The sequence below is a fragment of the Anomaloglossus baeobatrachus genome, chromosome 1 (assembly GCF_048569485.1).
Source record: "Anomaloglossus baeobatrachus isolate aAnoBae1 chromosome 1, aAnoBae1.hap1, whole genome shotgun sequence".
In the NCBI taxonomy this organism is placed as follows: Eukaryota; Metazoa; Chordata; class Amphibia; order Anura; family Aromobatidae; genus Anomaloglossus; species Anomaloglossus baeobatrachus.
Window position 1 is genome coordinate 526,447,343 of NC_134353.1, and position 25,298 is coordinate 526,472,640.

Below are 25,298 nucleotides of genomic sequence, written 5' to 3' on the forward strand. Positions count from 1 at the left end.
GCCCACCTCCTTCATTCCTCATTGCTGGCGTGTGGCAGGTAAGGAGAGGTTCCTCATTCCTGCAGCGTCACACGTAGCGATGTGTGCTGCCGCAGGGACGAGGATCAACTTCGCCCACACGACAGCAGCGATATTTGAGAATGGACCCCCATGTCAACGATTTTTGCAACGATCCAAAATCGCTCCTAGGAGTCACACACAACGAGATCGCTACAGCGGCCGGATGTGCTTCACAAAATTCGTGACCCCAACGAGATCGCTGTAGCGATCTCGTAGCGTGTAAAGCCCGCTTTAGAATGACTTGATTAAATCCATATTGACTTTCACCAATTTCTGCTATTCTATTCCTTTCCTACAGATGAATTACCATTATTGGGAGAAATTTCTGTTGACAATGAAAACCCAAAGCTGGAGGAGCTGCAGTTTATCTTAATTGAATCCTACCAAGAGAATCCAGATACCCGCACCCTTCTCTTTGTGAATACCAGGGCATTAGTGGTGGTAAGAATTTGTATTTTTTTTTACGTACCTTAGAAATAAGAATATAGTCACCCCAACTGACAATAATGCAGTGGTTGTCTGCTGTATAGTGTAGGTAACCTCTTGTTTTATCATCCCCGATCAGTGTTGGCACCGATCGTGGCTGTTTAATCCACTAAATCCTCTGGACAATAACATTTAGAAGCTTATTGGAGGAGGCTCCCTTTTGCCACTCCGCAATTGTGATAATGTGGTCTCGATGGTTGCCATGGCACTCCAAGCCCAAGTAATTGCCACAATGTCTGCCAGCTATGGGAGGCCTTTTAGGACATTGGCCACATTTTAGTAGTAAAAACAAATTAATTTTCATTCCCTTTTTATATTAACAAATTTGCTGACAGCAGTTTTGAATGCTTTTAGAGTTGTTGACTTATATGGTATCATTTTGGGGGGGTTTTGAATACAATATTGTACAAGGGGCTGCTGATAAGTCTTTAGCTTTACCCAGAAAGAAACTAGATAGGATGATGAAACTTTACATTTATTCCACATACTCTCCATGATGTCAACACACTTCTTACATCTGTGTTCTAAGTTCTGTAAGCCTAGCAAAAAGAAGGATTTCGGTTGTGCCTCAAACCAGGCATCCGTAGCAGCCATGGCATCAGAAATGGTGTGAAATTTGGTATCCTGGAGATGTTTCTTCAGGTTTGGAAACAGATGATAGTCTCTAGGAGAGAGCTAAATGTGGTGAGTAAGGTGGGTGGTCAACCAGCTGGAACCCCAGCTCTGCCAGTTTTGCTGTGGTTGCTTGTGCAGTGTGAGCGGAGGCGTTGTCTTGCAGGAAAAAGATTCTTTCGGACAGCTTGCCGCGTCTTTTGGCCTTCAGAGCTGCCTTCAATTGGTCCAAATGTTCAATGTAATACCTTGCATTGATGATGGAACCCTTTTGAAGGTAGTCCACTAGAAGCCTGCCCTCCTTATCTCAGAACACCGACACCCATCACTTTAGTGGCTGATTTTTGCATCCTGAACTTCTTCGGACGAGGAGAACCACTGTGCTTCCACTCTTTTGACTGCTTCTTGTTTTCAGGGTCATACAAATAAATCCAGGTCTCACCGATAGTGACCAGTCAATCCAAGAAGTTCTTATCAATCCGGAAACGCTGACAAATGGACCGAGAAGTTTTCACTCACATGCATCTCTGATTACTTGTCAAAGTTGGGGACCCACTTTGCAGATAGCTTCCTCATGCCCAAATGTTCATGGACAATGACACAAACACGTTCACGGGAAATCCCCATGAATAAATAAATAAAGCTATTGCTTTAGCTGAAATTCGTTGATTCTTCAGTATGAGGTTGGGCACAGCATTGACTATCTCCGGACCAACCACCATTCTCGGTCGTCCAGGATATTCCTCATCATTGGTGCTGAAGTGGCCCATTTTAAATTTAGCAACTCAGTTCTTAACTGTGGAGTATGAAGGGCATTGATCCCCCAATGTCTGCAACCTATCACCATGAATATCCTTCACGGACTTTCCTTACAGAAACAAGAATTTTATCACTCCTCTGCTCTCAGTTCCTGTGAATATTGCATTAGACGCCGCCATTTTGTTTTCCTGCGTGTGTAGAAAACTGTTGCCATAAACAACAAACACAAAATTTTGAAAACATATATTAGACACATAAGGATTTCATGTGATGTAACATTTGTTACCATAGAAACAAAAAAAGATCACAAAAGACTTATCAGCAGTCCCTCGTATATAGGCCCTAAAAAGTCACTTCAAATTGATGCTAAAGAATCTAAGATCCTAAGAAAAATAAAAGAATGTTTGTGTCAGCATCATTACCCCCCAAGTATGGGAAATGTTATGACTTTTCTTTGTTTGTTTTAGCACGGATATTTGGTTTAAGAGTATAAATATTCAAAGTTGGAATATTGCTAGTTAGGGATGGGCGAACCCCCCAATGTTCGGTCTTCGGGAGACTTGCCCGAACGTTTTGTAAAGTTCCCATTTGGGTTCTGATATAACGCGAACTTGCATCCGAACCCCGAACTTGGACTTTACAGTTATGTGATGGGGCGGGGGGGCTTTAAAATAAAGAATATAGTTAATAATGAACAATGTCATTATACTTACAGGTCCCGCGACGCGTCCTGCACTCTGTCTCCCGCCGCTTCTTCTTCTGAGTACGATCATCGTTGTGCCGTCCAGTAACCCAAGGACCTTCCGTGACGCCATAGCATGTGACCAGTCACGAGTGAATTTTGTATTATCTCATTGGTACACTGGTCACATGGATATGATGTCATGCTAGGTCCTGTCAGTGCATCTTGCTAGTACGCGGTGCTCGCCCAAGTACTCTGTATACTCGGCGAGCGCCGTGTACCGGCGAGATGCTCGGGCACATGGTCGGCTCCCCGTCCCTGCATGTCGGCGCTCTTTACAAAGTCAGCCCACATGCAGGGATTAGTTGCCACACAAGTGAATCGCGGTGCCCGGAATCAGGTGATCGGAGATCACCGTTGCTATAGTAACCCGCCGGTCAGGTTACTATGGTAACGGTGGCAGCAGTGACGTTACCGCTTACCAACCCGCAGCTTTGGCTGACTCATTGAGTGATTACACAGCACGGGGGAGCAGAAGCGTTTAAAAAAAAAAAAAACCAACACTGAGAAATTTTTTTATTAGAAATAAAACAAAAAAACATTTAGAGACTTCATCTTTATTATAAAAAAATCATTTTCTCTGACGCCTCATTGGGGGACACAGGACCATTGGTGTTATGCTGCCTATCCATAGGCGGACACTAAGTAGATGAAAAAGCATAGCTCCTCCTCTGCAGTATACACCCCCTGGCCGGGCCAGGCAACCCCAGTTTTAGCTTAGTGTCTGTAGGAGACACTTCCTTTCAAGGTTTGTTATTTTTTGAGGGCAACGGTTTCCTTTTGGGACCGATCTCCCACTACCATCAACGGGCGGGAACGTGGAGTGTCGCCTCCACGTACCCCCTCCTGCGACGCTGGATCCTGGGCTGGACGACGGGTTCCACAGACACCGATTTTTCCAAAGCCCAGGGTAGAGGCCTGTGCCCCTATAGCCCAATTCCTCAGCCCCTCCTTGCAGGCTCTGAGTTGAATATGGCACCAATTCCTCAGCCCCTCTTTGCAGACTCTGAGTTGAATATGACACCGGTGTGACCGGACACAGCAAGCTGACTCTGCTATTTTCACTGCCTGGACGGAAGCAGTGTTTTAAGGTGAGATCCCCCTGACTGGTTTCCCAGACAAAGGGAGAAAAGACGCTGCAGCATTTACAAGGATCCTGCACACACAGTGTAACTTTTCTCTAGCTTGCTGGCTGGAGGAGAGGGGAAGTCACTCCTGTTTGCAGAAAGTCCTGCATATAATTTCCCGGTGGCAGGGGGAGGGCCCAGGGCTCAGGGACTCACGCTGTTTATTTGCTCTGTTTATTTGCTCTAGCAGAAAAGCCGGCTGATAACCACCAGTGACAAGCTGTGTGCTGACTGGAGGGAGCGGGAGGAAAACTATCAGAAGCTCCCTTCCCGCTGTTTTTTACTACCCACAGCAGGGGGGCACACTGAATTCATCTTCCCGCTGTTTTAGCGCTAAGCCCCGCCCCTCGCAGCCGCGATACGCCCCGTTCCCCCCCAGGAAAGCATGCGAAGATTTCCATAGAGCTTAATCCTTCCTGAGGACAGGGCCATCGGCTGATTCTGGTGAGGTGCTTGCTTCAATTGTAGCTCTGCTGAGCATTGCTCCCCCTCCTGGCATACTCCTATTAGGAACATGCAGAAATCTAAGGGCACTAAGAGTGTTAAGGCCCACATAGTCTATTATTCAGCCTGCACTGCCTGCCACGCTGAGCTACCATGTAAACACACCTCTCTGTGAGTCCTGTGCCCCTATAGCCCCCCAAGACCCCCCTGCCGCCACCGCCGCAACCGGCAGCCCAGAGCCTAGGGCTCCCAGCCCACCAGAATGGGCACAGTTTCTGTCCCAATCCATGGAAAAACTGTCACAGAACCTGGTGCTGGCTATGCAATGTCGTCCTCCACACCCTTCTGGGTCCCTGGACGGAACGCAGCCTGAGGATACCCCTATGGAGGATCCTTCTGAGGTAATCCGGGCACATGCTTCACCGGTTGCAGGGATCAGGAAAAGAGCACACGGCCGGGTGTCTCCAGCGGGCTCTCCCTCGGGAGCACACAGGGCAGGCTCTCCCACACGCTCCACAGCTTCTAAAGAACTGGAGGAGGGAGAATGCTGTTTGTACCAGGAGGATTCCTTGGTTTCATTACCCCCAGATGATCAAACTGCAATAGACTCCCTTATAGCAGCAATCAACCAAACTCTGCATGTGGAGAATCCCCCATCCACTACCACTGACCATGCGGTCTCCTTTAAGAGGGCAAGGAAACCCCAAAAGGTTTACGCTGATCACCCAGAGTTTCAGGATATCCTCACAAAGCAAAGGGAGAAGCCTGACAGGCGCCCGCTCTGCTTTTGAGGCTGCGGGTTCCTCCCTCTCGCCCTCCTTTGCCTCTCTGTGGGTCGCAAAGGCGATCTCGGTCTGGGCAAAATCCCTTAACACTTCACTTGAGGAATCCCAGTTCACAGAGGTAACAGCTCAAATTGCCGCTGCGGCGGAGTACCTCATGCAGGCCTCCATAGACGCTGCTACCTGCGCAGCGTTTGCCGCCTCAAATACCATAGCCATCCGTAGAGCTCTCTGGACAAGCTCATTTCTGACGCCACGGGAGGAAAGAGTACCTCCCTCCCCCAGCTGAAGTCCAGGACGACCTTCACCAGACGTCCACAGTCCTCGTTCTTCTCCTTTCGGAACTCATTTGGTTGGTCGACATCCTGTGCTGTCCCCGCCACCAGCCGCGGACTACGCAGGGACCGACCTTCTCAGCTCTCCCCGAAACCCACTTCGTCATGGCAGCCTAGACCGAAACAGTCCAGGACTAGGGAGACTCGTCCACGACGTTTTCCCCCCTCATGACTCCTTCGGCGCCCCGGAAAACACACTCATTGTAGGAGGTCGACTGCGGCTCTTTCAACACATCTGGGCTGCCGCCTCAGACGACAAATGGGTGCGAGACTTTGTGTCTTCTGGTTACCACATAGAATTTCGGACCCGACCCCCGAGTCGGTTCTTTCTCTCAAACCCCCCAAAGACTCGAAAACGACGCAAAGCATTTTTCTCAGCAATCCACTCGCTCCAAACAGCAGGAGTGATAATACCTGTCCCGGACGACGAAAAGTTCAGAGATTTTTATTCCAACCTCCTTGTGGTCCCCAAAAAGGATGGGTCAGTTCGACCCATCCTGGACCTCAAACACCTGAACAAACATGTGCACGTACGGAGATTCAGAATGGAGTCCCTAAGGTCCATTATTGCATCCATGGTCGAAGGGGAATTCCTCGCTTCCATAGACATCAAGGACGTGTACCTGGAGGTGAAGAAGAAATTAAGGGAGTGGAACATCATCTACTCTGTGCTGTACCCTGCCCGGCTCCGCATAGTACATGAAGGGTCGCCTCTGTTTTTTGCTACACCTGCTGAGGCTGAGGACTGGCTACAGGTACACCCGAAACCTAAGGGGCAGAAGCCATGAGATTACTTTCCTAGGTGACATTTTCTGTGCCCCCTGGCGACCCTCTTATTTCATGGTTGCTTGAAGCCCCCTTTGGAGACAGATGGGACTTCCCCGTGCCTCGAGTTATGGAGGAATTGGCCAGGAATTGGTTCTTGTGAAATGGGAGCCCTATCTTGTGCACCCTTATACCACCTATACAAGGACACTGTATTCAGTGGTGGTATCCCCATTGATGTTTGAAACGTTTTACAGGACTTATCGGAAAGGTCCTGAAGTTCGATATTGGTTCTATATGTTTACAGCTGCAATTGCATTAACTTTATTTCTTTGCAGGGACAGGCTTATTACTGTTGGAGGGTTAACCACACTTAATTGCAGGGCAGAAAGCGTCTTATACCTGGGATCCTGGTTCTATAAAAAGATCTATGTGATATGGGGTCAGAGCTAATATTTATAAGTAAATGTAAAGAATCCGGCACACTCAATAAAAATGATTTCCAAGGTGGTATTTCGTTTCAATGATTTTATTGTTCTTGTGAGGATATCAAAAGCGTAATGTGTGTACAAGTCCAACGTTTCGACCAAAACATATGGTCTTTTTCAAGGACTATGAAACAGAAAACAATATATCAGAAAGGACAATTTTCATAGGGTAAAATTAGAACACATAATTACGTGGGAAGCTAATTACATGATTTTTCATGAAAGGGGAAAAAAATAAATGCAAAAACATAAACAAACATGTATCCCAATGGGAATAGAAAAACAGGGATTATGCTGAATTTCTTCACAAGAATTCACAATTTATGTAAAACAACAGTAGTATTTCATTACAGTGGTATACATCAGATTTTCAATGAAAAAGTAATAAAGAACAAATAACAAAGGAAGTTTACAGAGTAACACCAACCTCAAAGGTTATAGTATGGCATGCATCATATGAGATATTCACTTTCGTGTATTTTATGTTACTCTTATAGCCTAAGACCAAAAGAGGGACAAATCAGTGACCTATAGGAATATGATTGAATGTACACCGAAAAATGAAGTCATGTAGGTTATCAGAAAGGACAATGTCCCTATGGGAAATAAGTATAGTTACCTTAGTACCCTCACTTAAGTAAATAGGATGACTAGCGTCTTCTTTTCTGGATTAGGTTTGACAGAAAAAGCTGTATAATCTATGACATATAGAATAAATGTAAGACATATGTGTGTATAAACAACATTAAAGACACGCTGAATGTTGTCATACAGGATGTAAAAGATTTCCCTTACGTGCCTGGTCATCTAACAATCCAAGGCAGGAGAAAGTAATATTCCTCATAGAATATGTCAAAAATGGTTGCACTCATGGGAGAGTCAGCAATTTAATTAAAGATCCACAGGTGTATATACCTATAGCTCATGATCTAAAACGTATAAAGAGAAAACCATCATATAAGCATGAGTAGCTGCCATATTACCAAGAAAACACATCAGTATACTAGGGTTATCTGCATCAAAATAGCAGAAGTGAACAAATTGACAGGATCACCTGTAGTTAGCTTGCCTATGTGTGGCACCTATTGAGGGCTGATCTGGATTCAATTGAATAGGCGTGACAAAGCACCTAGGTAAAAGCAGGACATAGTGTAAAGGTATGGACTAAATATTATATCAAAAACAGGGATGAAAGAGAGCTTACCCACAATGTGAAATAATAGGAAAAATCCTAGGTATGCAGGTGGGGCCTGTTATACGAAATAAAATAAGGGGATTTAGTGTATAAAGTACACAAAGATTGGGGAGTCCGGTCCAAACACATACCTTATGAATGTCCTGAAAAACGTGGTGCCCACAGGTGCCTGGTGGTGAATGGTGACTGCCGCTAATGAGTTATATATACTCTAGGGTTAATAAGGAGGCCGGCGTGCGTCTAATGCATTTCCTGGTGTGTATGTGGAAGCGAGGCCTGGAGCGCATGACGCGCAAGCGCCCCCCGTAGCTTCCGGAGGGCGCATGCGCGGCAGGCTGGACCAGGCGTCACTGTGAGGAGAGTGTTTACCGAGCGAGGCGCACATCGCGCATGCGCCGCCCCTGTCGGGCGGCGCATGCGCATCGGGCACATCACTCGGCATGTGAGAAGGGGGACAGGGGATGAGTGCGTCATGCGCAGGCCCTGTCTGGTTATCAGACAACGCGTGCGCAGAAGGCAGCTCACTCGCTGTGTGTATATGAAAGGGATATGAAAAGGAGATGAGCTAATATTTATGACCTGGAATGTCAGAGGCCTTAAATCGCCCAAAAAACGAATTAAGATATTCTTCCAAATTAAGCAAGTCAAGGCCCAACTGGTGGTACTGGTAGAGACTCACCTCACACGGGACACAGCCAGACTAGTAAATAAACCGTGGGTACAATGGTCGGCACATGCGTTCCACACCAGCTACTCCAGGGGTGTCTCTCTATTGGTCCATAGACATATCCGTTGGGAAGTGAAGGTGGTGAGGCGTGACCCGGAGGGGCGATTTGTATTTATATATGCGTCTATAAACTCTAGAGATTATGTGCTGTTATGTATTTACAACCCCCCGCCAGCTCGCATCTCCATTCTTAAACAAGCAATGAGCTTTGCCCTCAATTATCCAGATGCGTATGTGTTATGTATGGGGGATTTTAATCTTGTGATGAATGAGGAGCAGGACAGGTTTCGGATGGATGGAGGGGGACAACATTCGGCCACACACTTGACTGATTTGCAGCAATGCGCGGAGGGAGGTGGGTGGATTGACCTTTGGCGACTCCGGCATCCTAACACCCGAGAATATACATGTCATTCTTCTACTAGACGCACGCTGTCCCGACTAGATTATATTTTTGGGTCGAGCAATATCGCAAACTGGGTGGATGACGTGGTACACGGGGTCAGGGGCATATCAGATCACAGCCCAGTGATTCTTACTATGAAGACTAACCAAGGTGTTGGTAAACCCTTTTGGAGGTTAAACCCCTTTTGGCTGAAACTAATAGATCAAAGTGATAGAACTCTGTCCCAAATAGAGGATTTCCTGGAAGCACACCCTAAACCCTGGAATATTAACTTGGTGTGGGACACTCTTAAAGCCTACCTTAGAGGGTGTTTGTCTTCAACCATAACATATCTTAAAAGAGTGACTAAAACTGAGGGTGATATAGTAGAGGGGAGACTTAGGGACTTAGAGGCAATATATATATATCGGCTCCAACCGATGGAAATAGAGCGGCCTGGATGCAATCATATAGGTTATATATGCAGCACTCTGAGACCAAGTCCAAACGCAAATTGTTCTTTACCCGACAATCATATTTTGAGCTTGGAAATCAATCCAGTAAATTATTGGCATATATGGTTAGCCAACACAACACTTCAAATACAATATTGGGTATACGGAGGATGGATGGTTCAATAGCTACATCCCCTGAGGATATTTTAGAGTGCTTTTGTGAATACTATAAAACCCTATACACATCTAGAAATCCTGATGGAGTTTAAAGTTGCGTGACATATTTGTCGGTTTTGGAGTTTCTCACTTTGAGTGAATCACAACGGGAGTCTCTGGAGGCGGACATCACACTGGATGAAGTGCTTACTGCCATCTCGGATATGGCTAGGGGGAAATCCCCGGGTCCAGATGGCCTTCCCATAGAATTCTATAGTAAATATTGTGACGTATTGGCCCCGATTCTTTTAGAGGTTTTCTCACATTTTTCAGCCGGCGACTCTCTACCTGCTTCCTTGTACGAAGCACATATAGTTGTGCTGAGGAAGGAGGGTAAAGACCCACTAGACTGCGGTTCATACCGTCCTATATCCCTAGTTAACGTGGATTACAAGATCTTTACCAAAATACTGGCGTCCAGGCTTAATTCAGTCATATTGAGTATAGTTCACCCAGATCAAACCGGATTTATGCCTGGGAAAAACACCTCTATAAATATAAGACGGGTCCAGTCCATAGTGCAATATAGCATACTGGTCCAAGAGAACGAGTGGGCCTTGGCCTCGCTGGACGCGGCCAAGGCATTTGACTCGGTAGAATGGCCATTTTTATTTGCCTGCCTCCAGAGATTCGCTTTTGGGCCTAAATTCAGTAACTGGATTCATATGTTGTATAGGTCCCCGACAGCCAGGATACTAGTCAATGGTGCTATGTCTACACCCTTCGCATTGAATCGGGGCACAAGACAGGGATGCCCTCTGTCTCCAGCATTGTTTGCACTAGTTATTGAAGCTTTGGCAATTAGAATCCGCTCTCATCCACAGATCACTGGAATCACTATAGCCGACCGAACAGATCAAATAGGATTGTATGCGGATGACATGGTTGTCTTCTTAGATCGAGTGCAAGAGACTCTACCGGTGGTTATAGATACTATAGATACATTTGGGGAGTTTTCGGGACTACGCATCAACTGGGATAAGTCGGCTTTGATGCCATTAATGCATGGGTCTGGAATTTCAATGGAGGGTAGGTCACCATTGCAAGTGGTAACTAGCTTTAAGTACCTGGGAATACACATACAGAAAGACCATACACTAGACCTGCAGACGAGTATAACACCACTTCTGGAGCACGTTAAACTTAAATATAACTTGTGGAGCAAGCTACCCCTGTCAGTGGTTGGCAGAATACATTTAATCAAAATGATATTACTTCCAAAGCTTAGTTATACACTACAACATAGTGCAGTATCAGTACCCAAATCCTTCTTCTCAATGTTGAACTCGCTTACTACTTCTTTCATATGGGGGAAATCCAGACCCAAACTTCGGTTATCCATTTTACAGAGATCCAAAAGACTGGGAGGGATGGCTTTACCGGAGTTCTTCCTCTACTACCTCGCGGGACAGCTTAGGGCACTAGAGACTTGGATGCCTGGATGTCAGCTGCCAAACTCTGAGAGTCACTTGGCACACGCGGCTGGGACTGATTGTTTAGTGGGTTTTCTGGAATCAGAAGGACTGAGAACACCACGGCAATTACCCCTCCTCAGGTTGGCAAGATTAGTATGGCGACAAGCCAAGAGGGTGGTACACTTCGAAGGGGTGGTGGCGGAACTCCCATTATGGGGGAATAGCTACTTCCATACTCTGAGAGATCACCCCTCGGCGCAATTCTGGGCCACTCACAGCGTCAGTGCATTAGGTGATCTTTTTGTCCCGGGAACCACAACCTTCAAGTCCTTTGAACAAGTCCAGATTGAATATAATGTTCCAAGATCACAGTTTTTTAGATACCTGCAGATTCGCACAGCGATTCAATCCCACATACAGAAAATTGGAGTGAGGAAATTGATATCATCACTTCCTATGATAGGTATTCTAAAATCACAAGGACCTCGAGGCCTCATCTCAGCTATATATACTTACCTGTTGTCGGTGGGAGTGGAGTCGGACCCCTTGCCAGCCCAGGATAGATGGAAATCTCTAATTCCCTCTCTACGGGGAGAGGAATGGGAAGAGATATTGGAATCTCCGACTGCGGTATCCCCTTCGGTTAATAATAAGTTGATTCAATGCTACATTGTCCACCAGGCATACCTTACTCCAACTCGATTATTTAGTATGGGCCGTTCTCGCACATCGGAGTGCCCGAGGTGTCATCTCTCAGGGGCAAATTTCATACATATGATTTGTAGCTGTCCCAATATATCTTCGTACTGGCGGGGAGTGACATCTCTGCTGACATCGATTGTGTCGATTCCTGTTTTGTGTGACCCTTTGATATGCCTGTTTGGGGTGGTGGAGGAAGAGTCCTGGGATCATTACATGACAATATTCCTCAGAGAGGCATTGTTTCTGGCTAGGAAATTAATAGCTCTGAGGTGGATGGGAGATTCGAATCCAACTGTGCGGTCCTGGGTTAAACTAGTCAATGCAACCATAGTCTATGAGCGGGTGGTATATTATAATAGGGGGTGCCCGGGAAAATTTAACAAAATCTGGGGTTTGTGGAATTCTTCTCCAGACACACTTGCGGAGGTTTGAGGGAGATTATGCGGATAATGGTGGTTCCCGTTAGATGTTGGGATATGACACACTGTCCAATGGTATATTGAGGTATAATAATGCAATGTGGCTGTTGTTGTTCTTTCTTTCTTCCTTTTTCTATTCCTCTTTCTATCTTGTTTTCAAAATATGGTCATGCTGATAGTTAGAGCTGTTCTTATGCTCAATATAAAATTAGATATATATGCAAATGATAAGAAGTATGGATAATAACATTGTTCTATCTTAACTGCTAAAGATATTATGGACTTTATATGACTGTTTATTGTCATATTTAAATATTACTATCTATATACTGAGCTATCTTTATATGGCAAATGTCAGTTGTACCATGTTTGAAATTGTTAATAAAACGAAGTTAAAAAAAAAAAAAGGACGTGTACCTGCACATACCCATCGCCCCAGATCACCAAAAGTTCCTCCGCTTCGCAGTTCAGGACTCCCACTTTCAATTCGTAGCTCTACCCTTCGGCCTTGCCACTGCACCAAGGGTCTTCACCAAAGTCATGGCGGCCGCCATGAGCGTCCTTCACGCCAGGGGAGTAGTCGTTCTCCCTTACTTGGACGACCTCCTCATCAAGGCCCCCTCCTTCCGCGACTGCTCAACCAGCGTACAGATCACTGTGGACACCCTATCCCGCTTAGGGTGGCTAGTGAATCTAGACAAATCATCCCCGATCCCATCACGATCCATCACCTTCCTGGGCATGTCCCTGGACACCCGTCGGGGCTTGATCTATCTCCCCCTGGACAAGGCGATCGCTCTTCAACGAGCGGTACGCTGCCTTCTACGTCCTCCGTCTCGCTGCTCCATTCGATTCGGCATGAAGGTGCTCGGCAGGATGGTGGCGGCTATGGAAGCAGTACCCTTTGCTCAACTGCACCTCCGCCCACTGCAGCTAGCCCTTCTAGCGGCCTGGGACAAGAGCCCCTTCTCCCTGGACAGACATCTTCACCTGACGCCTTCAGTCAGGTATGCACTCCGCTGGTGGCTTCGGTCCTCATCCCTATCGAAGGGGAGATCCTTTCTCCCAGTGAACTGGCTGGTCCTGACCACGGACGCCATCCTCCTAGGCTGGGGAGCAGTGTACCGGCACCACACTGCTCAAGGACGTTGGACGCCCCAGGAGTCTTCCCTACCCATAAACATCCTGGAAATCCGCGCGATCTTCCTCGCGCTCAGGGCGTTCTGCCCTCTTCTAGCGGGTCGTCAGATTCGAGTCCAATCGGACAATGCGACAGCTGTAGCCTATATCAATCGGCAGGGGGGCACCTGCAGCAAAGCGGGCTTATCTCGAGGCCCACAAGATCCTCAGCTGGACCGAATCGACGGGGTCAGTGATATCAGCGGTACACATACCGGGGGTAGAGAACTGGGCAGTAGACTTTCTGAGTCGCCAAGGCCTGGCCGCCGGAGAATGGTCTCTCCACCCAGAAGTGTTTCTACACATCTGCACTCACTGGGGCACACCAGACGTGGACCTAATGGCCTCAAGGTTGAATGCAAAGGTACCCGCGTTCATAGCCAGGTCACGCGACATGCAGTCCATCGGCGTGGATGCTCTAGTCTGCTCCTGGCACCAATTCCGCCTGCCTTACATATTTCCACCTCTACCCCTGCTGCCGCGGGTAATCAGGAAGATCAAGGCAGAGGGAGTCCCGGTGATACTGATAGCACCGGACTGGCCCAGGCGCGCCTGGTACGCCGAATTAGTACAAGTGCTCGCAGACGTACCGTGGCGCCTTCCAAACATCCCAGACTTGCTGACCCAAGGGCCCATTTCCCATCAGAACTCCAGAGCCCTGAAACTGACGGCATGGCCATTGAGACCTGGGTATTAACAAGAGCGTGATTCTCCCCCGCGGTTATTTCCACCATGATCAGCACCCGAAAGCCTGCTTCATCCCGCATTTACCACCGTACGTGGAAAATCTACTTTCATGGTGCAGAGAAACTAACGTCCAGCCTATGCCTCTGGCCATCCCCAGAATTCTCGACTTTCTACAGTCTGGCTTGCAAGCGGGGTTGGCTCTCAGTTCCCTTAAAGGGCAGGTCTCAGCGCTCTCAATCTTCTACCAATACCGCCTGGCTCAAAAACCGCAAGTCAAGACCTTCCTCCAGGGCGTTTCCCATCTAGTTCCCCCGTACAAACGGCCGCTGGACCCATGGGACCTCAGTCTCGTTCTGGACGGTCTCCAGAGGTCTCCCTTTGAACCTCTCAAGGAATCCTCCCTTGCTCTTCTGTCCTGGAAGGTAACATTCCTGGTGGCAATTACGTCCATCTTTCGGGTTTCGGAGCTGGCAGCACTCTCTTGCCGCGAGCCTTTTCTGATCTTTCACCAGGACAAGGTGGTTCTGCGCCCCCTTCCGGATTTCCTTCCAAAGGTTCCTACCCCGTTTCATTTGAACGAGGACATTGTTCTGCCTTCCTTTTGTCCACACCCAGTTCATAGGGTGGAAAAGTCTCTGCATTCGTTAGACCTCGTCAGAGCTCTCAGATATTACATATCCAGGACAGCCCCCTTTAGGAAAACGGACTCTTTGTTCGTCATTCCTGAGGGGCCTAAGAAGGGACAGGCAGCTTCAAAGGTGACTCTGGCTCGCTGGATTCGCTCTGCGATCCAGGAAGTCTACCGCTTGCAACTCAAGCCCATTCCTAGTGGGCTCCGGGCTCATTCTACGCGAGCAGTTGGCGCTTCGTGGGCCATTCGGCATCAGGCTTCAGTGGAACAGGTGTGTAAGGCTGCGACCTGGTCTAGCCTACATACGTTTTTAAAGCATTACAGAGTCCATACCCAGGTTTCAGCTGAGGCAAATCTGGGTAGGAAAATTCTGCAAACGGCAGTAGAGCACCTCTCTCAGTAGGTGCTCCAGGCTGTCTGGGACTGGTTCCTAGTCCTTGGGTTGCGTTGCCTTGTTTTTATTTTTCCCACCCATGGACTGCTTTAGGATGTCCCATGGTCCTGTGTCCCCCAATGAGAGAAAAATGGATTTTTGTGTACTCACCGTAAAATCGTTTTCTCTTAGCCATCATTGGGGGACACAGCACCCACCCTGTTGCCCTGTTGGGCCTTGGTTCTCTCAGTACCTTATTTGGTTCTGACTCTTTTTTTCCTCATGTTCCTCTGTTGAGAAGTTTTTACTGTTTTTTTTTTTCTCCTACTGTTTGTGTACTAAAACTGAGGTTGCCTGGCCCGGCCAGGGGCTGTATACTGCAGAGGAGGAGCTATGCTTTTGCATCTACTTAGTGTCCTCCTATGGATATGCAGCATAACACCCATGGTCCTGTGTCCCCCAATGATGGCTAAGAGAAAACGATTTTACGGTGAGTACACAAAAATCCGTTTTTTTAACAGCTCCTGGATCTGAACTGTAACACGAACTGTAACATGAACATCCCAGAAAGCTCGTGTTCGGGGTCGTGTGCATGAACACCATGTGTTCGGTACGGATCCCGAAATTTACAGTTCGGGTTCGCCCATCCCTATTGCTAATGTATTAGTATAGTAACATCAGTGTGTGCTGCTGTAGTTCTTGTTTGTTTCGCATTTCAGCCATAGCAGTCAATCTGGGCATTAACTATATATTCTTTTTGCAGTTGATTGTAATTAGTAATACATCAACATAATGATCTGTTTCATTCTTAGGCTTTGAAGAACTGGATTAATGAAACTCCGGGACTCAAGTTCTTGAACCCGGAAATGATAATTGGAAGAAATAGAAGACATGATAAATTAGGTACAAAAAATAATAATAGAAGATGAAATGCCTGGCATATATGCCATGTAGAACCATTTGTAGTGCCTCATCCCACTATAATTCACTGTAATAGTAACCCCCCCACCCACCCTCCCTAAAATACACACACACTACTTACACTAAGCCTTTGCTTAGCCAGTCTTCTACCTCCTTGTGGTTCGGCAAGGACAGTATAAAAAGTTCCCCTGTTTAACTTGGAATAGGAAATACTCTCTGTGTAGTGGGAATATAAAACTAAACAATAGAGCATCTGGATGTGCATGCAGGATCAGAATACAGTTTCTTTATAATCTTACCATGGATACCTATACGTCTCTATGGGTATTTTTTCCGGATTACTTTATTTTAATTGTAGATGTTTTGATTTCTTATTAGCTTGTTCAATTTGGACTGTTTAAAATGCAACAGTATTTTCAATGATGTAACCACCACTAACAAATGCCATGTCCTCTTGTTCTAGGGATGTCTCTCCCAGGTCAGAGAGGAGCTCTAGAAACATTTAGAAGCTCTGAAGATAGCAAATTGCTGATCGCTACATCAGTGGCTGATGAAGGCATAGATATACCTGCGTGTAATCTCGTTCTTCTGTATGAGTATGTTGGCAATGTCACCAAGATGATCCAAGTCAGAGGTACACATTTATTAATGCTGAAATCTTTTTAGAAACTATAGAGTTAAAAGAGTATTCCCATCGCCAAGATCCTATCCCAATATGTAGTAGGTGTAATAATAATATTAGCAAATACCTCATATTAGAAATGTACCGTATTTTTCGGACCATAAGAAGCACTTTTTTCCCCCCAAATGTTGGGGGAAAGTGGGGGGGTGCGTCTAATGGTCTGAATGTAGGGCATGGCTGCGGGGAATGAGGGTGCTGCGGTGGAGCGGGTCATCAGGGGCACAAGCAGGCAGCAGCAGCGCCTGCCGTGACCACGTGGGTCCGCTCATTACATATGCACGCCCATCCTCCCGCCCATCTGTGGAGACACGGGGCTCAGTGGGTGCTCTCGTCCACAAAAACCCGCCGCCTTTAGAAAGACAGCGTGGCTCAGGGCTCATCCCAACTGAACGCCGGCCTCCTTAACCGTGGGCGTAACACTACTCAGACAACACAGGGTGAGGGAACCACAATAATTAAACTTTATTGGATCCCCAAACAATTAACGGCACATAACCAGCAAAACACACAAATGTAACAGGCAACAGAGTCTCACCCTTCCGCTGGCTCACCAGGGATTTAGAATGTCCATGCCTCAGAGCTTCCAGGGCTGCTTACTCCAATCCAGCAGCACCCCGCTTTCGGCGGGCACCCACCGAGAAAGAAATAGCGCCAGATTTAGGAAGCTGTGTGAGGTCTGTAAAGTCTGTAGCCAGGTGACGGGATTGTCCCAACCTGAGTGTCCTCCTTAGGTAGTCCTGATATGATGTTACAATCCTGGCAGCCGGAGTCGAAATCCCTAGGCTTTGGATATGGTCTCCAACCGGAACCGGAGTCCCTAGATTGAAGCCATGAGATATCCTGATCCTCTAGTCAGCTCCTGAGAGCTTAGACTGGATCCATCAGCATCCATTAACTACCTGGTGGCTTAAAGAAGTCCCTTTTATAGCCACAGCCTTCCACTTAGATACACTGCGTCCTCATCGATTGGTTGGACAAGAGCGCCTCTCCCATTGGATGAATCTCAAGCTGCATGGACAATGTTCATCCAAATGATGTCTACAGAAAGACTGAGGGTATACATGTAGTCTGGGAGTCACCGACTAGACAGTGGCTACTAAGGTAATCACATTAGCAATACACAACTACAATACAATGATTACTGGAAAAGTCTGGAGAAACAATACGTCTGGCTTTCAGTGGCCAACACAATTACATGAGTCCAAAAGAGTCTTGTAAAAACAATGCCGGCCATGATCACCCCTGGCAACTACAGCCTGGAGTGATCATGCTCGGCTGTATTCACTGCCCCCCGCGCATCATCATCAGCGCGGGGTGCAGTGAATCAATGTACTCACCGTTCCCCTGCAGCATCGCGATGTCCTCCAGTCTGCCTGCCGCGCTGTGTGGACTGGAGACTAGTGGTGCTCACAGCGATGACGTCATCGCTGTGCGCACGTGTGTCTTCACAGCCGCGCCGGCAGATTGGAGGACAATACATCGCACTGCTGCAGGGAACGTGGCCGGCTCAACACAGCACTGCCGGCACAGACAGGAGGAGGAGCCATGCTGCGTGGAACGAGGAAAGGTGAGTGTAAACGTTTATTTTTTTGTGTGTGCCGCAGGATGTGGGGGTATATGAGCAGGATGATGGGGGTATATGAACAGGATGATGGCATATAGCAGGATGATGGGGGTATATGAGCATGATGGGTCCATATACCAGGATGATGGGAGTATATGAACAGGATGATGGCATATAGCAGGATGATGGGGGTATATGAGCAGGATGATGGGGGTATATGAGCAGGATGATGGGAGTATATGAACAGGATGATGGCATATAGCAGGATGATGAGGGTATATGAGCAGATGATGGGAGTACATGAGCAGGATGACGGGGCCATATACCAGGATGATGGGAGTATATGAACAGGATGATGGCATATAGCAGGATGATGGGGGTATATGAGCAGGATGATGGGGTATATGAGCAGGATGATGGGGGTATATGAGCAGGATGATGGCGTATATGAGCAGGATGGGAGCACATACCAGGATGTAGTATATAGCAAGATGGGGCTATACCAGGATGAGGGACATAAGTATATACACAAGGCAGGAGGATCATTACCAGGATGGGGTACCTTAGTAGAGAATTTGGGGATATTACCCCCATAATAGTGTGAGCAGCAGATCCTCGCCCCATAACAGTGTGTCATGACCACATTTTTTGCTTAAAATTTTATTTTCCTATTTTCCTTCTCTAAAACCAGGGTGCGTCTTATGGTCCGGTGCGTCTTATAGTCTGAAAAATACGGTATATAGTTCTCCTGATATATAGATGACTCTTACCTCATGTTCAGGGCACTACAGCTGAGGAATCCATAGTTATGACCACGAGCAACTAACTGTCACTATAGGAGTAGATGTAACCTTGGATATCAAAGCTGCAATGCCCTGCAGATGAGGTAAGAGACATGGATAGATCAGGAGAACTATATACATTTCTAATTGGAGGTATTTGCTAATATCATTATTACTACACCTGCGACCTTAGGTATTGAGCTAGGATCCTGGAGAGGAGAATAATAGATGGGAATAACTCTTTAAGTGATATAGCTTGTTGTACTTTTCTTTGTCGCTCCATTGGGAGACCCAGACAATTGGGTGTATAGCTTCTGCCTCCGGAGGCCACACAAAGTATTACACTTTAAAAAAGTGTAACCCCTCCCCTCTGCCTATACACCCTCCCGTGCATTACGGGCTCCTCAGTTTTATGCTTTGTGTGGAAGGAGGCACACATCCACTCACGCTCCCATTTTAGTCAGCAGCAGCTGCTGATTTTATCGGTTGGAAGAAAAGAGGGCCCCCACAGGGCCCCCGGCATGCTCCCTTCTCACCCCACTAAGTCGGCGGTGCTGTTAAGGTTGAGGTACCCATTGCGGGTACAGAGGCTGGAGCCACATGCCGTTTTCCTTCACCATCCCTTAGAGGCTCTGGGAGAAGTGGGATCCTAACCGGTCATCCATTCACTGGGACCGGGCTCCCTCCGCAGCCCCTGTGGGAATCTGCCGGACAGGAGTCTTTGTATCCTCAGGGACAGGGCCCTGCATCTAAAGGTACTCTGTGTCCCCATGGGGACGGTGCATGGAGCGCTTGTTTCACAGACGCTGCAGCAGCTGCTGGTTTTGTGACGACCGGGACTTCCGCGCCGACCGCGCCTGTTTGTCGGCCGCGGTATTAAATTTAGTCCCCGGCTTCATTGCGGCCTAGTACCATAACTCCCGCCCCCGGGCCTGCCAGTCAGGGGTAAGGGCGGGACGGTCGACCTAACGTCGGCAGTGAGGGCAGGAGCATACTTTAGGTTTCCTCCCCCCCCCTCACTGATCACTGTGGGGCACCAGATTCCCGCACTTTACTAGTCGCCGCCCACGGCTCCCTCCTCCCCTGAGAGCTCCGGCAGCCATTTTTACACATTCTGCCGGTGGAGGATTTCAGGAACGAGCTCTGCAGCTCTGGGAGACCTAAGGCAGGGAATCTGGTGGACACACACCGCTTTGGGCGGTCGGTAAGCCACACCGGTCACCCGGTGCTGGTCCCCCTAGGGTGCCGGAGTATATATATATACATTTGTATATATTTTCTCTGTTCGGCCGGGTTGTTTTGCTTTTGGCTATATACCCTCAGTGATCACTCTCCTAGGAGACAACAGCATGTCGTCCACAAGGAGCAAGGGCGCTAAGGCAAAGGGTTTTTTTGCAACCTGTACCTCTTGTGGGGCTATGTTACCTGCAGGTTCCACCTACCCTCACTGTGAGCAATGCTCGACCCCTGTTGCACTTGCTCAGCCGGAGCCTCGGTCACTAGTGGGCCCCTCGGCTCAGGCAGACCCTCCTGCTTCCCCTGTCCAGGCGGCAGGGACAGAGTTTGCAGTTTTTGCTGAGAAACTCTCTGAGTCGCTTTCACAATCCATGGCTCAGTCTATGGACAAATGGTCTGCCAAGCTACTAGAAGCCTTGCAGTCCAGACCGGTCCTTACACAGGCCCCGGGCACTGTTGGATCATCGCCTCCAGGCCCCTCTCGGTCTGCGCTGCAGCGTGCTCCCGGGGTGGCCCCTAGGTCTCATGTGGAGGACTCCGGCACGGACCACAGTCCCAGACCGGCTAAGCGGGCTCGCTGGGAATCTTCCCCGACTTCCTCACGCTGCTCGGGGTCTCAGCTTGAGGACTCTCTGGAGGATGAGGCGGACGTCGCAGCTCAGGGCTCTGACCCTGACGTTGCTCTCAATCTTGATACACCTGAAGGGGACGCCATAGTAAATGACCTTGTAGCGTCCATCAACCAGGTGCTAGATCTTTCTCCCCCAACTCCACCTATAGAGGAGTCGGCTTCGCAGCAGGAGAAACACCAGTTTAGGTTTCCCAAACGTACACGGAGTGCGTTTTTCGATCACTCTAACTTCAGAGATGCTGTCCAGAAGCACAGAGCATTTCCGGACAAGCGCTTTACTAAGCGCCTTAATGACACACGTTACCCCTTCCCCTCTGACGTAGTTAAGGGTTGGGCTCAATGTCCCAAGGTGGATCCTCCAGTCTCTAGACTGGCGGCTAGATCTGTAGTATCAGTTGCAGATGGCTCAGCGCTCAAGGATGCCACTGACAGGCAGATAGAGCTCCTGGTGAAATCCATCTATGAAGCCACAGGCGCGTCTTTTGCCCCGGCCTTTGCAGCCGTGTGGGCACTCCAAGCTATCTCAGCTTGTCTGTCTGAGATTAATGCGGTCACACGTACCTCTGCCCCGCAAGTTGCGTCTTTGACTTCTCAGGCGTCGGCTTTTTCGTCCTACGCCATGAACGCCGTCCTGGACTCTGCTAGCCGTACAGCGGTAGCATCCGCTAATTCGGTGGCAGTCCGCAGGGCCATGTGGCTACGCGAATGGAAGGCAGACTCTGCTTCCAAGAAGTTCTTAACCGGTTTGCCGTTTTCTGGCGACCGATTGTTTGGCGAACGATTGGATGAAATTATTAAGGAATCCAAGGGAAAGGACTCGTCCTTACCCCAGTCCAAACCGAAGAGACCTCAGCAACGGAAAATACAACCGAGGTTTCGGTCCTTTCGGCCCTCAGCCAAGTCCCAATCCTCCTCGTCCAACAGGCCAGAGAAGGGCCAGAGGAACTCTTATGCGTGGCGGTCTAAGTCACGCCCCCAAAAGACCGCCAGAGGCACTGCCTCCAAGGCGGCCTCCTCATGACTTTCGGCCTCCCCGAACCGCATCCTCGGTCGGTGGCAGGCTCTCCCGCTTTTGCGACGCCTGGTGGCCACATGTCCAAGACCGATGGGTGAGAGACATTCTGTCTCACGGTTACAGGATAGAGTTCAGCTCTCGTCCTCCGACTCGTTTCTTCAGAACATCTCCGCCCCCATCTCGGGCCGGCACACTTTTTCAGGCTGTGGGCGTTCTGAAGTCAGAAGGAGTGGTGATTCCCGTTCCCCCTCAGGAACATGGTCACGGCTTCTACTCCAACTTGTTCGTGGTGCCAAAGAAGGACGGATCATTCCGTCCCGTTCTGGACCTCAAACTGCTCAACAGGCATGTGAGCACCAGAAGGTTTCGGATGGAATCTCTCCGCTCGGTCATCGCTTCGATGTCACAAGGAGACTTCCTAGCATCAATCGACATCAAGGATGCTTATCTCCATGTGCCGATCGCACCCGAGCATCAACGCTTCCTGCGTTTCGCCATCGGGGACGAACACCTTCAGTTCGTGGCACTGCCTTTCGGCCTGGCGACAGCCCCACGGGTCTTCACCAAGGTCATGGCATCCGTTGTGGCGGTCCTACACTCTCAGGGCCACTCGGTGATCCCTTACTTAGACGATCTCCTAGTCAGGGCACCCTCCCGGGTGGCATGTCAACACAGACTGACCGTCGCTCTGGAGACTCTCCAGCGGTTCGGGTGGATCATCAACTTCCCAAAGTCCAAGTTGACACCGACCCAATCACTGACTTACCTCGGGATGGAGTTTCATACTCACTCAGCGGTAGTCAAGCTACCGCTGGACAAACAGCTTTCGCTGCAGACAGGGGTGCAATCTCTTCTTCGGGGTCAGTCACACCCCTTGAGGCGCCTCATGCACTTCCTGGGGAAGATGGTGGCAGCAATGGAGGCAGTGCCCTTCGCGCAGTTCCATCTGCGCCCACTCCAATGGGACATTCTCCGCAAATGGGACAGGAGGTCGACGTCCCTCGACAGGAACGTCTCTCTTTCCCTTGCAGCCAAAACCTCTCTTCAGTGGTGGCTTCTTCCCACTTCTCTATCGCAGGGAAAATCCTTCCTGCCCCCATCCTGGGCTGTGGTCACAAATGGTCTCTTCACCCAGACGTGTTTCGAGAGATCTGTCGCCGCTGGGGAACGCCGGACGTCGATCTCATGGCGTCACGGCACAACAACAAGGTCCCGGCCTTCTGGCACGGTCTCAAGATCACAGAGCTCTGGCGGCGGACGCGTTAGTTCAGGATTGGTCGCAGTTTCGACTCCCTTATGTGTTTCCTCTTCTGGCGATGTTGCCCAGAGTGTTACGCAAGATCAGATCCGACTGTCGTCGCGCCATTCTCGTCGCTCCAGATTGGCCGAGGCGGTCGTGGTACCCGGATCTGTGGCATCTCACGGTGGGTCAGCCGTGGGCGCTTCCAGACCGCACAGACCTGCTGTCACAAGGGCCGTTTTTCCATCTGAATTCTGCGGCCCTCAACCTGACTGTGTGGCCATTGAGTCCTGGCTCCTAGCGTCGTCGGGTTTATCGCAGGATATCATTGCCACTATGCTATGAGACAGGCCAGGAAACCAACGTCCGCCAAGATCTATTACAGGTCGTGGCAGATCTTCTTGTCCTGGTGCTCTGATAAGGGTTTTACTCCCTGGCCTTTTGCCTTACCCATTTTTCTTTCATTCCTTCAATCCGGAATGGACAAGGGTTTGTCACTCGGCTCTCTCAAGGGACAAGTATCGGTGCTCTCAGTATTTTTTCAAAAGCGCCTGGCAAGGCTTCCGCAGGTCCGCACGTTCCTGCAGGGAGTTTGCCACATAGTTCCACCCTACAAGCGTCCGCTGGAACCCTGGGACCTTAACAGGGTGTTAATGGCTCTTCAAAAAACCACCTTTCGAGCCGCTGAGGGATGTCTCTTTATCACGTCTTTCGCAGAAGGTGGCTTTTTCTTGTGGCAATTACCTCACTCCGAAGAGTGTCGGAGCTTGCAGCGCTGTCATGCAAATCCCCTTTCCTGGTTTTTCACCAGGATAAGGTGGTTCTGCGTCCTATCCCGGAGTTTCTCCCTAAGGTGGTATCTCCTTTTCATCTCAATCAGGATATCTCCTTACCGTCATTTTGCCCTCATCCAGTTCACCAGTGTGAAAAGGATTTGCATTCATTAGATCTAGTGAGAGCACTCCGGCTCTACGTGTCTCGCACGGCGCCCCTGCGCCGTTCAGATGCGCTCTTTGTCCTGGTCGCTGGCCAGCGTAAGGGTTCGCAGGCTTCCAAGTCAACTTTGGCTCGGTGGATCAAGGAACCGATTGTTGAAGCCTACCGTTCTTCGGGGCTTCCTCTTCCTTCGGGGCTGAAGGCCCATTCTACCAGAGCCGTGGGTGCGTCCTGGGCATTGCGACACCGGGCTACGGCTCAGCAGGTGTGTCAGGCAGCTACCTGGTCTAGTCTGCACACCTTCACAAAACACTATCAAGTGCATACCTATGCTTCGGCAGATGCCAGTCTAGGTAGGCGAGTCCTTCAGGCGGCGGTTGCCCACCTGTAGGAAGGGGTCGTTTTTCGGCTCTCTGTTATTGAGGTATTCTTTTACCCACCCAGGGACTGCTTTTGGACGTCCCAATTGTCTGGGTCTCCCAATGGAGCGACAAAGAAGAAGGGAATTTTGTTTACTTACCGTAAATTCCTTTTCTTCTAGCTCCTATTGGGAGACCCAGCACCCGCCCCTGTTTCCTTCGGGCTGTTTGTTCTTTTGTGTATACATGTTGTTCATGTTGAATTGTTCCTTTGGTTCATGGTTTTCAGTTCTCCGAACATCCTTCGGATTGAATTTACCTTAGACCAATTTATAAGTTTCCTCCTTCCTGCTTTTGCACCAAAACTGAGGAGCCCGTGATGCACGGGAGGGTGTATAGGCAGAGGGGAGGGGTTACACTTTAAAAAAGTGTAATACTTTGTGTGGCCTCCGGAGGCAGAAGCTATACACCCAATTGTCTGGGTCTCCCAATAGGAGCTAGAAGAAAAGGAATTTACGGTAAGTAAACAAAATTCCCTTCTTCACAACCTCCTTAGGCATTAATGGGCTATGCCCTGGCACTGTGGTCAGAAATGTTATATAACAGAAAAAGGGAAAAAAACAGATCACCAATGTAGCATGACGTCCGTCAGAGCCAATGACATAGCCACTGCCATGGACATAATAATAATCATTTTTATTTATATAGTGATAACATACTCCTCCACACGTTTTTTCACAACAGATGGTTCTTGTACAAACAAGAAGAGTTTACAGCGTAATACATAGAAAAGGAGCCAGCACGATCTGAGAGTGGCATGCATCATATAAAAGTGCAAATACACGGATTTATTTCACCTGTACTTTAATACTAAATGAGATTTTTAGCCACCCTTGCCACATCACGGCAAATCTCAATAGGGCGGTCCTACACTATATTATGTATTTC

General features: G+C 48.6%; 1 protein-coding gene across 1 annotated transcript in view; it reads left to right on the plus strand.

Annotated features, from left to right (window-relative positions):
• RIGI (RNA sensor RIG-I) overlaps positions 1 to 25,298 on the plus strand; it is a 233,708-nt gene that overhangs the window by 176,317 nt on the left and 32,093 nt on the right. Inside the window, exons 15-17 of the mRNA XM_075316231.1 lie at positions 359 to 501; positions 15,797 to 15,887; positions 16,369 to 16,539. Coding sequence (XP_075172346.1) covers positions 359 to 501; positions 15,797 to 15,887; positions 16,369 to 16,539 — 405 coding nt within the window. The remainder of the gene's footprint in view (positions 1 to 358; positions 502 to 15,796; positions 15,888 to 16,368; positions 16,540 to 25,298) is intronic.